The 12,670-nt window shown below is 47.4% G+C and overlaps 1 protein-coding gene across 19 annotated transcripts in view; it reads left to right on the top strand.

The window, feature by feature from the left end:
* The window catches only part of CAMK2G (calcium/calmodulin dependent protein kinase II gamma), a 60,618-nt gene that overhangs the window by 40,584 nt on the left and 7,364 nt on the right, over positions 1–12,670 (top strand). For 6 of the 19 annotated variants that reach the window (XM_066243407.1, XM_066243415.1, XM_066243405.1 and 3 more), the window contains 4 exons: positions 6,539–6,571; positions 8,723–8,791; positions 9,900–9,944; positions 11,640–11,688. In XM_066243407.1, coding sequence (XP_066099504.1) covers positions 6,539–6,571; positions 8,723–8,791; positions 9,900–9,944; positions 11,640–11,688 — 196 coding nt within the window. The remainder of the gene's footprint in view (positions 1–6,538; positions 6,572–8,722; positions 8,792–9,899; positions 9,945–11,639; positions 11,689–12,670) is intronic. The other 13 variants (XM_066243422.1, XM_066243417.1, XM_066243408.1 and 10 more) reach the window with 3 other exon arrangements.

The following is a 12,670-nucleotide window of genomic DNA, read 5'->3' as shown; positions in this document are numbered from 1 at the left end:
TATAATCTGGGTGCAGGGTGAAGAATAAGTGATTGGAAATAGGAAGGGTTAATGTGATTAGAAATAGGAAGGGTTAATGTGATTAGAAATAGGAAGGGTTAATATTCAAAATGCCCACTGGAGAGTATAGGCACCAACAAATCAGAATAGGTGTCGCCCTCAGGTTATTGGTGTAGCTGTACCTATGAATGCTGGGGTCTGACTAGATACTAGCTCTGGTTAGAGGTGTGTGAAAGAAAGGGCGATTGAAGAAGGATCCATGAAAGATAATTTCAAAGTTCTTGAATGTTGAAAGAATTGGTAGTGCCTCTACTAGAAATGGGAGTAGTTGTGAAGAAGTGCCTGGCTTCGATGGAGAAGTTTTGTTTTGACCATATTGAAATTGAGAGACAGGTGGAGATCTGGGTGTAGAGATCTTTAAAGGTGCTGGGAAATACCTGGTGGATTGCAGGAAGGAGGTCAGCACTGGACATGAAATGGGGACTTGCGTGAGTGAATCACATGAGTTCACTCACTCAGCCAATTCTGTGCCTCAGGAGTTGAGAAGGCAGTGACACAGCCCACCCTGTAAGTGTAACAGTGGGAGAGAGACAGGGAAACCGCCTGCTGCAGCCTGGTAAGGTAAGGGAGGGAGGTGTGCATCGGCAGGCGCTAGGGGCTCAGAACAGGAAATTTGCCTGAAGGAGATGGCCCATGAACTAAGTTTGAAGGATTAGTTGGATTTTGCCAGATTAAGGAGAGAAGAGGAGAAAGAATATTCCCTACAGAGGGAATAGCATGGCCCTGGCCAGATAGCTCGGTTGGTTAGCATCGTCCAGAAGCTCAGAGGGAATAGCATCTGTGAAGATTCAAAAGTGTGATCAGGATGATGGTTCTGGGGACTTCAGTACCTTCTGTATGGCGGAAGCAAAGGGTGATTAGCACAAAAGGAGCTAATTAAAAATATGCACATTCCAGGGTCTAACCTAGAATTCAGATTCAGGAAGCCTTGGGTGGGAGGTAGAATCTGAGTTTTAAGATTTTCTGATTAATTGAGAGATTGATTTTTAGAGCGGGGTTAGAGAGAATGGGAATGAGGAGCCTTGTATGTGCCTTGTCCAGGCAAGCCCAGGGTTTTGAGCCGGTGACTTCAGCGTTCTAGGTTGAAGCTCTATGTACTGTGACACCACAGGTCAGGCTAGAATCTGAATTTTGATAGTACTCTCTTTTGCCCACTTGAATCCAAAGCACATGAAGGATTAACAGTCTGGTAAAGGCAGAATTTGGGGGTTATCTGTTATTAAGGGGCTGGAAAAGAAGAGGAATCAACAAAGAAAATGCAGAAAGAACAAAAGAGGTAGAGGAAGAACAGAGGTATGCAACAATGTTGGACCTTCCAGGAACACAGAAGGATGAGGTCTAGGCAAACAGAATAATTAAATTGCTTTTAATGAAAACATGTGTGGGAAACCTGGCTCAGTGTCTGATCAGTGTGCTCAGTAAATGTGTCTGATTCTAGAGAAAAGACTGAATACAGTGGTACGGCCAGAAGCTAAGACACAAGTGTTTAAGAAGAGAATGACCGACCAAAATTACAGGGCCAACAATAGACAGGTTGGGGAAAATAATCACAGCTGGTGAGAGGGAAAGAGTTAGATTCTCTCTAAGACCCAGCAGATGATAGTCAAAGAAGGTGAACTATCTACCTGGCTAACTGACAATCTATCTGAAAAAGAGGAAGTAGAATTGGTTCACAGATGTGGGTATTTAGCCTCACTAGTAGCAGAGAAATACACGTCGAAGCAGAGTTCCATTTTTTCTATTCTTAAATTATTGCTAAATCATAACAACCTTTTGTAAAACAGCCTGTGTGTCAAAAATCATAAAAGTGTTTCTACCTTTTTTACCCTTTATTTCTACTTCTGGGAATTTATCCTAAAGAAATAATTCAAAATATGAAAAAACTGAAAGCAGAAAGATGTTCAGTGTGACAGTATTTGTAACTGAAAAAATTGGAGGTGATCTCAAAAGCCAGTAAGATAATGTCTAAATAATTTTGAGAAATCCTTAATAGACCATTACCAAGTTATTAATTGTCATGACTGTATAATGACAGATTTTTTTTAATGACAGATGTTTTATATTAAGTGGGATATAAAGCAGTACATACTCTACTATCTAAATTTTGTTTTTAAAAAACAATGTGTTCATAAGTTATATTTAGTATATAATATATGGATAGAAAATGAACTGGAAGGAAACCCAGTGAAGCGTTAATAATAACTGGGTGATGGGACTTTGGGAAACTTTTATTTATTTATTTATTTTTATTTTTATTTTTTATTTTTTGTATTTTGCTTAAGTTGGAAATGGGGAGGCAGTCAGACTCCCGCATGCGCCCGACCAGGATCCACCCGGCATGCCCACCAGGGGGCGATGCTCTGCCCATCTGGGGCGTTGCTCTGCCACAACCAGAGCCATTCTAGCACCTGAGGCAGAGGCCACAGAGCCATCCTCAGCACCCAGGCAGACTCTGCTCCAATGGAGCTTTGGCTGTGGGAGGGGAAGAGAGAGACAGAGAGGAAGGAGAGGTGGAGGGGTGGAGATGCAGATGGGCGCTTCTCCTGTGTGCCCTGGCCAGGAATCTAACCAGGGACTCCCGCACGCCAGGCCGACGCTCTACCACTGAGCACTGAGCCAACCGGCCAGGGCCTTGGGAAACTTTTATTTTATACATTTTTCTGTATCTTCTGCATTTTTCACCTACATGGTGCATTACTTTGATAATAAGAATACAAATCATGGCCCTGGCCGTTTGGCTCAGTGGTAGAGTGTCGGCCTGGCGTGCGGGAGTCCCAGGTTCGATTCCCGGCCAGGGCACACAGGAGAAGCGCCCATCTGCTTCTCCACTCCTCCCCCTCTCCTTCCTCTCTGTCTCTCTCTTCCCCTCCTGCAGCCAAGGCTCCATTGGAGCAGAGTTTGCCTGGGCGCTGAGGATGGCTCTGTGGCCTCTGCCTCAGGTGCTAGAATGGCTCTGGTTGCAGCATAGCAATGCCCCCTGGTGGGCATGCCAGGTGGATCCCGGTCGGGCGCATGTGGGAGTCTGTCTGACTGCCTCCCCATTTCCAGCTTCAGAAAAATACAAAAAAAAAAAAGAATACAAATCAAAATACTATTTATTTTTAAATTAAGCATAAACTTGTATACAGCTTCTAAAGGTTTCCGGCTTGAGTACAGTCTTATCTGGCTTGAGTGAAGGCTCACCAGCATGAGCACGGGGTTGCTGGCTTGAGCTTGGGATCTTCAACATAATCCCATGGTTGCTGTCTTGAACCCAAAGGTCACTGGCTTGAGCAAGGGGTCACTGGCCCGGCTGGAGCCCCCCAGTCAAGGCACATATGAGAAGCAATCAGTGAACAACTGAAGTGACTCAACTGCAAGTTGATGCTTATCTCTCTCCCTGCCTGTCTCCCCTTCTTTCAAAAAAAAGAAGAAAAAAAAATAGACTGGCAAGAGTAATAAGATTATAGATGTTTTCTCCCCCTTTTCTCTTTTCCAAATTGCTTGTAATATGCCTGCAGTCCTTTTATAATCAGGAACAAGTATGTGACAATTAATGGTGTGGTTGGATGAAAGCAAGATGTGTGGGGTTCAACTCTTGTAGGCCTTCTTGAAAGTTAAGGTGATAACCTGAGTTAGGAGGGAGGTCTCTGAAGTCACTCAGAAGGTCCTGAGCTATTGCATCTTGAATCTTTCTTTCATACTCCATCTTCTTTTCCAAGTTCCTCCTTCACAATTCCTGCTGCCTAAGGTCCATAGAGGGCTTTTCTACTCACTGCCCAGAAGCTTCCGCAAAATGCTTGACTGTTATCATTTATTTAAGCCGTGAGTCTACTTTGTGGCCTTGAATTTGGACACTTCAGGTACTAGTTATGTTTCTTTGGATGTGGATGCTAGTGACCCAGGGTCTATGGAAGAGTGAGAGCCTCTTGTGAGGACGAGACTTGAGGGGCCACACACTCTCAAGATCCCTCAATGTCCTTAGTTGAGGACAACTTGTGTGTTCTGCTAGCTCTAGGCCAGAATGACCATCTAGTATTTAAAAAGAAAAGATATAGTTGCTTTCTTAAATACTGTTTGAATACTTAAGTATAGAAAGGAGGCTTGAACCTTTTTCTGGTTTAAAATTTTAAATAAATATTTAATTTTTAAATAGAAGTGAGTATAGCTCTTTAGAAATGATCTGGTGTTTAAACAGTGCTACAGCGTGCTGGTTAAGAAGGAGCCCAGCTGCGCATGGCTGAGGGCAAAGCCCTGGAGGGATGGAGAAAGGAATTGGAAGGATTCCGCTTGCCTAGCAGAAATGGACTGAGTAGAAAAGGATGTTCAGGACAGTTTAGGAAAAAGAGGGCCAGCTAGGATAAAGTTGGAAGTCAACTGAAAGTGCTCTCCCTAAGGCAAGGATCAGGGAGAAGCAACCTGTAATATAACCTTTGATACAAGCCCCTGAAAAATCAGAAGAACCATTACTGGGCCTCATTTGTGCTTCTGCAGAGTTTCGCTGGCAAGTTAGAAACCTGTGCTCTGCTTTTGCCTGGGAAAAACCAGTCAGCAAACTCAGTTCAACTCAGATAGTATTTGTTGGTTGTGTGCTAACTTTAAGACATTCTGCTAGGCACTGTGAAGATTACAAAGATAAATAAAGATAAGGACTGCTTCTTTTAGTGTTAAGGTTCTAGTCTCACACTGGAAAGAGATGAATGAAATGTAGCTCCCTCCTTTTGAGGGATGATTTTGGAAGTAAAATCTCATTCTATTTGGCACATATGAAAGGTTAATGCAAAGAGTACTAACTATATTTAGGCTTTCTTTTTCTAAATTATGGACCATTCTTTTAAATATTTGTAGCCCCACCCCCTTTTTTGAATACACTACATTCCCAAAAATGCTTTCTAAAATAGAGAGTCAGGATATCCAGTCTTTCAGCCTTCAGCTCAGAGAAGGCTTAGATGCACCTTTCTTCAGTTGTCCTCAGTCAGGGTTCGTTCTACACAGTTGCCTCCACCATGCCACAGAAGTCTGAACCCAATAAAATCAAAGTTGTATACCTGAGGTGTGCCAGAAGGGAAGTCAGTGCTACAGCTGCCCTAGCCCCCAAGATTGGTCTTCTGAGTCTGTATCCAAAAAAAGTTGGTGATGACATCGTCCAAAGTGATTGGAAAGGTCTGAGGATCACACTGAAACTGACCATTCAGAACAGACAGACCCAGATTGAGTTAGTACCTTCTGGCTGTGCCCTGATTATCAAAGCCTCAAAGAACAGCCAAGAGACAGAAGCAAAAGACATTAACCACAGTAGAAACACCACTTTTGATGTGATTGTCAACCTTGCTCAACAGATGCAGCACTGCTCTTTTCCTAGAGAACTCCTGGAACCACTAAGGAGGTCCTGGGAACTAACTACCCAGTGTGTGCGCTGCAGTGGTGACGGCCACCACCTCATGACATCATAGATGACATCCGTAGTGGAGCCGTGGAACACCCAAGTAGTTCAGAACTACAAAAGAAAATATTTCACTTAGAGATCATTTGACAACAAGAAAAAAATAGTGTCAGCCTACTGAGGGCAGGAACATTTATCTGACATATTCACTGTGCCTTGAACAGCCCCCAGTGAGTACGGATATTGTTAAGTGAATATGCAATAGTCAAACAGCAGACAGACACGGTCCAAGGGGACTTCCTCCTTCCAGCAAGCTAATTATAAAATTCTTAATTACCTTTCACCCCTCAGACATAGCCTTCTGAGATGCACTTTCAGTGTTCCGTGTGGTCTTTCTTTTATGCTATTGTTTCACTCCTGAACATCAAGTCCATGAGCATCTGGTTAAGGCTGAGAGGTTATGCTTTCGGCATTCCCCCTGGTTTACTTTCTGTGTCTTTGTGGTCACTGTCCTTTTAATCATCGGCACTCCTTGTTTTCCATTTCCCACTAATTGCAAAATGCAATAAAACATTGAAATCTTATAAACGAGGGTGGCCATACTGATAAAGAAAGGGATGCCAGAATTTGTTTTTCATGATTTTCAAAAGCTCAACATCTTTATCTGAAAAATGACTTACGGGGGCAGCAAAAAAATTAAATGTTATTAATCTGAGGGTGGCCTAGAGTATCTTTTGCTATCCACGTGGTAGCTGCTTACCAAATTTCAGGCAGACCTAGTAATGAGAGAAAATAATTAACCTTATTGATGAGCAAGCTTTATAAACCCAAACCTATATATTTGCAGCAAAATGTTACTTACTCTTATAGACTTGTGACTTAATTTCAAGAAGCTTTCTCTGAGTATACTAAAGCTGTGTTTGTGAACCTGACAGCAAAGGAGTCCTTCCTGTCCCGGGGGCTGGAGGCCCCTGTGTGCCGGACTCCAGGTCTCCTCCTTCCGCTCTTTTCTCCTGATGCAGAGCCTGTGCTGGCGCACTAACCTGCAGCGTCTCTGTGCTTCTCCTCTTACCTCCTCTCTCCCGTTCTCTTTCCCTTTTGCTGTGGTGTGTCCAGAAAAGGAAGTCGAGTTCCAGCGTGCACCTGATGGTGAGCCTTGCCTGCCCACCCATCCGCCTTCTCCATGCTGCCTGCGCCCGCCTGCCAGCCACGCAAACCCGTCCTGCCATGTGCGTGTGCTTCACTCATCCTCACTGCATGTCTGTGCTGTGTGGGCAGCTGTGGCCTGTCCTGCCAGGCGGGGGCCATTGTCCGAGGTCCCCCGGTGGCGTAAAAAGTGGGCATTGGAACGAGTGGTATGGCACCTCCTGCTGCAGAGCTCGGATTGCCTCCCACAGCCCAGGGCAGGAAGTGAAGCTGGCAGCAACTCAGGACCAGGTGACAAGCATAGGAAGAGACCCTCCGTCACTGTCGCTGAGGAGGAGAGGCCCTGTTCCCTAGGCATGCACAGCCACTTGCTACAGACTGGCAGCTGAGGGGCGTCAATGTTGTGGGCAGAGGATCTGGTTAGGAGCTCATGGCTTTGAGCCTGGCTTACCTAGCCTTTTCCCCCATGCAAATGCCTATTAGCAGTGCCCAGTGTTTCAGCCTTCCCACCCAGCCCTCAGGGAATAGCTGAAAGATAACAGGGAGCACATCTTTCTCATGGGACAAGGGCACTAAGAGGAACCCAGCCCTCGGGGAATAGCTGAAAGATAACAGGGAACACATCTTTCTCATGGGACAAGGGCACTAAGAGGAACACCGCAGCCTGAATCATTATGAAACCGTCCATTAAAGCCAGAGGTGGAGCAACCTCGGTGACATCCCAGCCCTCTACTGATGTGACAGGTTTTACAAACACCCTGGAGTCCTGGTACTGTGCCGGAGTCTTTGTCTCAGCTGGGCTTTGCAGGCAAGACAGCCTTATGCAATGGGCCCCCCAAAGGAGGTTAGTGTCAACAGCTGAGCTAAGAGGGCTCTGCTCCTTCCTGGCGGGAGTGAAGTGGAGCAGAGCTCACGTGAGTTGAGACCCAGGTTCTGACTACTTCAGGGACCCTCCTCAGCCTGCAGAGTTCAGTGGAGTCTTGTAACACTCGGTTCCCGGCTTGAGGTTCCACACCTAGCTCTGGGTTTGGGGCTCCCTCAGCAAGCGTAGGGTGGACGGCTTCAGGTTTGGTTCAAGGGGCTGTAAGAGGCCTCCTGGCTAGAAGAAAAAACAGTCTGGGTAGCTTCCTATGTGTGTCCTCACTTGCACCCTACACAGAGATGGTGACCACACATTTGTCGGTGCCTGTTGAACTTGCAGGCATCAGGCTGCTTCTCGGTGGCCAACAGTTCCTCTGGGACTCCCGTGAGACTGAGTCCATTGGTTAAGGGAGCGTAAGAGGCAGACAGCACTGATAGAGATTGGCCTCCTTCCTTCTTTGACGTTTCCTCCCAACCTCCCTTGCTGTGCCACTCAGTATAACATTTTGAAAGACAAGGAGATGCCCTGGTGGTCTGTGCTGTAGGAATGTCAGCCTGCCAGTCAGCCTGTTCTTTCCTGGGGTTAGGTTCTGGGACTGCAACCACAGCCCCACCTGGATTTACCTGCCCCTTCTTGGAACGCTGCCCTTGCTGCCAGCCGACTAAATCCAAGAGTTATTCCAAGGCAGGAATGCCAACAGCGTGGTCCTGTCTCTGCTCCCTGGGGTCAGTAGATGCATTTTCTAACACAAGCCTTTCCTCTCTGGACACCATCTTCTGGGCCAGGTTTTCTTTCTCTTGTTCCTCTTCTTTTCAGAGCAGGCTTTATGCTGGTGTTTTAAGGGAAGGAAATGCAGGTGGCAGGTTAAATGGGCAGCAGAAGATTGCTCACAGATAGGAGACCCAGAGTTTCTGAATTTTGTTCTGTTTTCTTATAAACCACCTTCCTTTTCCCCTTGTAAAATGAGAGAAAGATCCTGAATTTCTTTGGGTGAAGAATGTGCAGTAACATGGCATTTAGCATAAGCAGAGATTTCTGGAGAGATGCTTCAAAACAAGTCCATGGGCTGGTCCCACCTTGAGGATGCTTCCAGAGCTAGGTCTCTGGACCCTTCCAGGTACTGCTCTCCTTTGATCATCTCTCCGACCATTGCTCCCATTTGCATAGCATTATGGAGACCACTTCAGCCCTAGCTCCCCAGGCCAGGCCAGGGGACAAGGGAGGTCTGGGAGTCAAACTTGAGCTGCTTTGGTGACTCTAGAGGAACTAAACCATCTGTTTTCTTGTCTCAGCCACAGAGCAACAACAAAAACAGTCTCGTAAGCCCAGCCCAAGAGCCCGCGCCCTTGCAGACGGCCATGGTACCTCCTAACTACAGCTTCTCTGCCCCTGCCCCTGGCTGCCTCCTGCTCCTTCCCACTTTCTGTACTGCCCTCCCCACCAGGCCGCTTTGGTCCTGTTCCTTTCTCAGTCCCCGTAGAGCAGGCTGCTTTGGGTACTGCCCCCCAGGCCCCTTCTCCCTCATTGTCCTGCTTGACCATGCTCCTTCCTGCATGGCAGAACTGCTGTTCCTGTTCCTTTCACTGTTGGGGGGAAGAGTGATCAGGGATTTCGGCTAAACCTCCCTCCCCAGGCTGGGCCCCAGTGGGTCTGCTGTGGGGGCTGGGAAGGTGAATTGCTTATAAAGGGAGAGGGGTAGGAGCTTTCTTGGAACCTGTACCTCAGTTCTTGGAGACTGCCTTTCCTTTGCAAAGCCATGAACAAGAAGGAGGGTTGGGGTCCCCCACCTCTGGATGAGTTTCTGGAGAGCCCCACGCTGTTTCTGCTGCCAGAGTTCTCTCTGTGCTTGTCCAGGGGGCTCTGTGTGCTCTCAGAGCTCTCTGCTAGTGATGGCTAACTAGAGTTAGCAGGTGGATGCCTGGAAAGAGGGGGTGTCTTTTTGCCTGCTACTACTTGCTGTGAACCCTCGTGCTGCCTGACATGGTGATATAGGGACAGGAACGCTAGGGAAAGCAGTGGGTGGGTGAGGCAGGCACCCTCGGTCTTTCTGGGAGACCTTAATCCACTCTCCCTGCTTCCTGCATACCCCTTGACGAATACTTTTGGCAGGGTCCAGCCCATTCCCTTAGACCCGTGGCTCCTCCAGTGTACTTGTCCTGTGGGGAAAGAAAACTCAGAACTAGCAGGAATCGGGGACGGAGGTCGTCTTCCTCTCAGCCTCCCTGATACCTGCTTCTGTTAAGTGCCAGGCCTCTCCTTACAGCCAGTGTTGTCCCTTACGTCGGGCTACCCAGCTACTGAGGACCATTAAGTCAGGTTATTTTGCCTTGTGAGAATGGCTGGTGGTCACGGCTCAGTGGGTCATCATAGAGGTCTCTAAGGGTACTGGGATAGGGATGGGGGGCCCCTCGGGGAAGAATAGAAGTCTGTCCCCAAGGTCAAGAGGGTAATTTTCACCTTCTCTCACAGGAGCCGCAAACCACCGTGGTGCATAATGCTACAGATGGGATCAAGGTGAGTGGGTCCTGAGCCTGTCTGCTGCTTTCTGTGTCAGCAGGAAACCAGTGAGCTGGGTCACAGGGTCTGAGTGTACCTGTGGATGGCAGCCTACAGGCTGTACATCAAGGCCAAGGTGTCGCAGACTCTAGGCTGTTAGTTCATTCTTAGTGATTCTGAGCTCATGCTCTACAGTCCGACAACCCTGGGTTTGAATCCTGGCCGTTGGCCGCTGGACAAGGCACGCTACAGCTCTGCATCTCAGTTACCTTATCTGTAAATTGGGGACAATAGTAATAGAATTTTCCTCCATGACTTGTGAAGTTTAAGTGAGAGTACATGTTAGCTAGAAAAACAGAACAACAAAATAATCAGACCCTGGAACCTTCTCCTTGGCCTCATTTGTTATGCCCTCAGTAACCCTTATCTCCTTTTCACTACCAGTTGCAGATATGTATTGAGCCACAAACTGTCCATGGCTCTGGTTTACAGAAGTGACAAGACAAAATCCCTCTCCACAGGTGTGGGGGAGGCAGATAATAAACCAAAAACCAAATAAATAAGAAAATCCAGTTGTGATAAGTGCTGTGGAGAAAGTGGCACAGCGTGAGGAATGAGCAAGCAGGGCCTTTAAATTGCGTGCTCAGGGAAGATCTTCCTTCGGGAGGTGACATTCGAACTACACAGCAGGAACAAGACAGCCAGGCAAACTCTGGGACCAAGTGCCCTAGACAGAGTGCAGGGGTGTGGCATATGTGTACGGAATGAAGAAACAGAAGAGAAGAAATCAAGCAGAGCTAAAAGCACAAAAAGCAAGGAGTTGGGGGCTGGGGTGGCAGGAAGGTGATGAAGGCGGAGAAGCGGTGGGGGGCCTGCTCTGTGGGACTTCATAGGAGTTTGCATTTTTTTTCCAGCAGCAACAAGAAGCTGTTGGGAGGTTCTCAGCAGGGGAGTAACACTGTCTGATGGACTCTTTTTTTTTTTTTTTTTTTAACTTTTTTTTTTTTTAATTTTTTTATTTATTCATTTTAGAGAGGAGAGAGAAAGGGAGAGAGAGAGAGACAGAGAGGAGAGAGAGACAGAGAGAGAAGGTGGGGGAGGAGCTGGAAGCATCAACTCCCATATGTGCCTTGACCAGGCAAGCCCAGGTTTCGAACCGGCGACCTCAGCATTTCCAGGTTGACGCTTTATCCACTGCGCCACCACAGGTCAGGCCTGATGGACTCTTTAAGAAACCACTGTGGCCATACCATAGGCAAGGGCTGTAGGGAGGAGGCAAGCATGGAAGCAGGGAGACTGGGAAGTAATTGTGGTAATTCAGGTGCCAGATGTTGGTGGTAGCTTGGACTCAGGTTGTAGCTGTGCGTTTGAAGAGGTAAGATGGGATTTATTTTGGAAGTAGAACTGACATTTGATTTTAGATTGCATAAATGAGATGTGAAAGAGAAGAAAAACCTGAAGCATTTAAACTTAAGAGATGACTCTAGGTTTTAACCCAAATAATTACACAGATAGTGCCGTTTATTGAGTTGAGGAAGACCGGGGAGGGAGTTTGGGAATCCAGTTTTGTAAGATGGCAAGAGTAGAAATAGAACTTTCTATGATTCCTCCTTGCACCTCCTATAGGAGCACGTGCTCTGCTTTTGTTCTGTTTGGTTCCTCTGGTTTTCCAAGGGCCTGAGTATTTAAAAACTTGTTCCTTTTGGCCTACAGGGCTCCACAGAGAGCTGCAACACCACCACAGAAGATGAGGACCTCAAAGGTAGGTGCTGGCCCTTGGTGGGAAAGGGACGCCAGTGGTGTCCCAGGTACCTCAGTTCCAGTGGACCACCTGCCTTGTCTGCCACCAGAACCGAGATTGGTGGTTCCTGGCCCCCAGGAGAGGACTTGGCATAAAGCTGCTTCCCACGGGCCAGGGTATGAGGCCCTTGTCTGGTGTGGCCGGGCTAGGCAAAAGGCATGTCTCTTTGACCCCAGGTGTGGATTTCGCTAAACTAGAGCTTTTCCTAAGTCTATCCAGGACCAGAGCTCAGAGAACTGTTCCTGTTGCTGATGATGATGTGACATCCCAGAACAGGGACACCTTGAGTCCCTGCAGAAGTGGCCTGCAAATGTCATGAGTCATTAGTAGGGTGGCCAGTGTCTCAATTTCCCAAGATATGGAACTTTGTGTTCTAAAACTGAAAACAGGCCTGGGCACCTTGGGATGAGTTAGTCACTCTCATCACAACGCTTTGGCATGAATAATGAAGTCAGAACCACATTTGGCTATGTCCTGATGACATTGTAAGAATCACCAGCCAGCCTGGCCAGAGTGCCAGGGGGTGTGGGAGCGCCGCCAGGCCAGACCACTGGGAACCTCTGTGCTGCTGTTTGGTTTGGCCTCCTAGAATTGTTCCCTTTGCCTTCAGTTAGTGACCTTAGGCCAAGCTTTCAGGTAATATGGAGAAATGTTATAGAACAAGGCTGAGAAAGCACGCACAGGAATAGTAAGGGCACCAAAACCTTTGGGAACCCCCAAAAGAGAAAGCATAACGTAGAAGGCAGTAAAGAACAGTAGCTCAGGGCTGCTGGGATGGAGGTCACATCACTTCAGTTCTGGCAATGCTGGCAGAGTACATGACTCCTTCACTGCTGGGCTCTTGACCTCTTAATTTAGCCCACTAGCACATCTTCCCTGGGAGTAGGGGCCCTTGTACAGGCTATCTGAAGGCTCCTCTGGGAACCACAAGTCCAGGTCTGTG

This window comes from Saccopteryx bilineata, chromosome 9 (assembly GCF_036850765.1).
Source record: "Saccopteryx bilineata isolate mSacBil1 chromosome 9, mSacBil1_pri_phased_curated, whole genome shotgun sequence".
Classification (NCBI taxonomy): domain Eukaryota; kingdom Metazoa; phylum Chordata; class Mammalia; order Chiroptera; family Emballonuridae; genus Saccopteryx; species Saccopteryx bilineata.
Note: the sequence above shows the minus strand (reverse complement) of the source record. Positions and strands in the feature narration are given on the sequence as shown.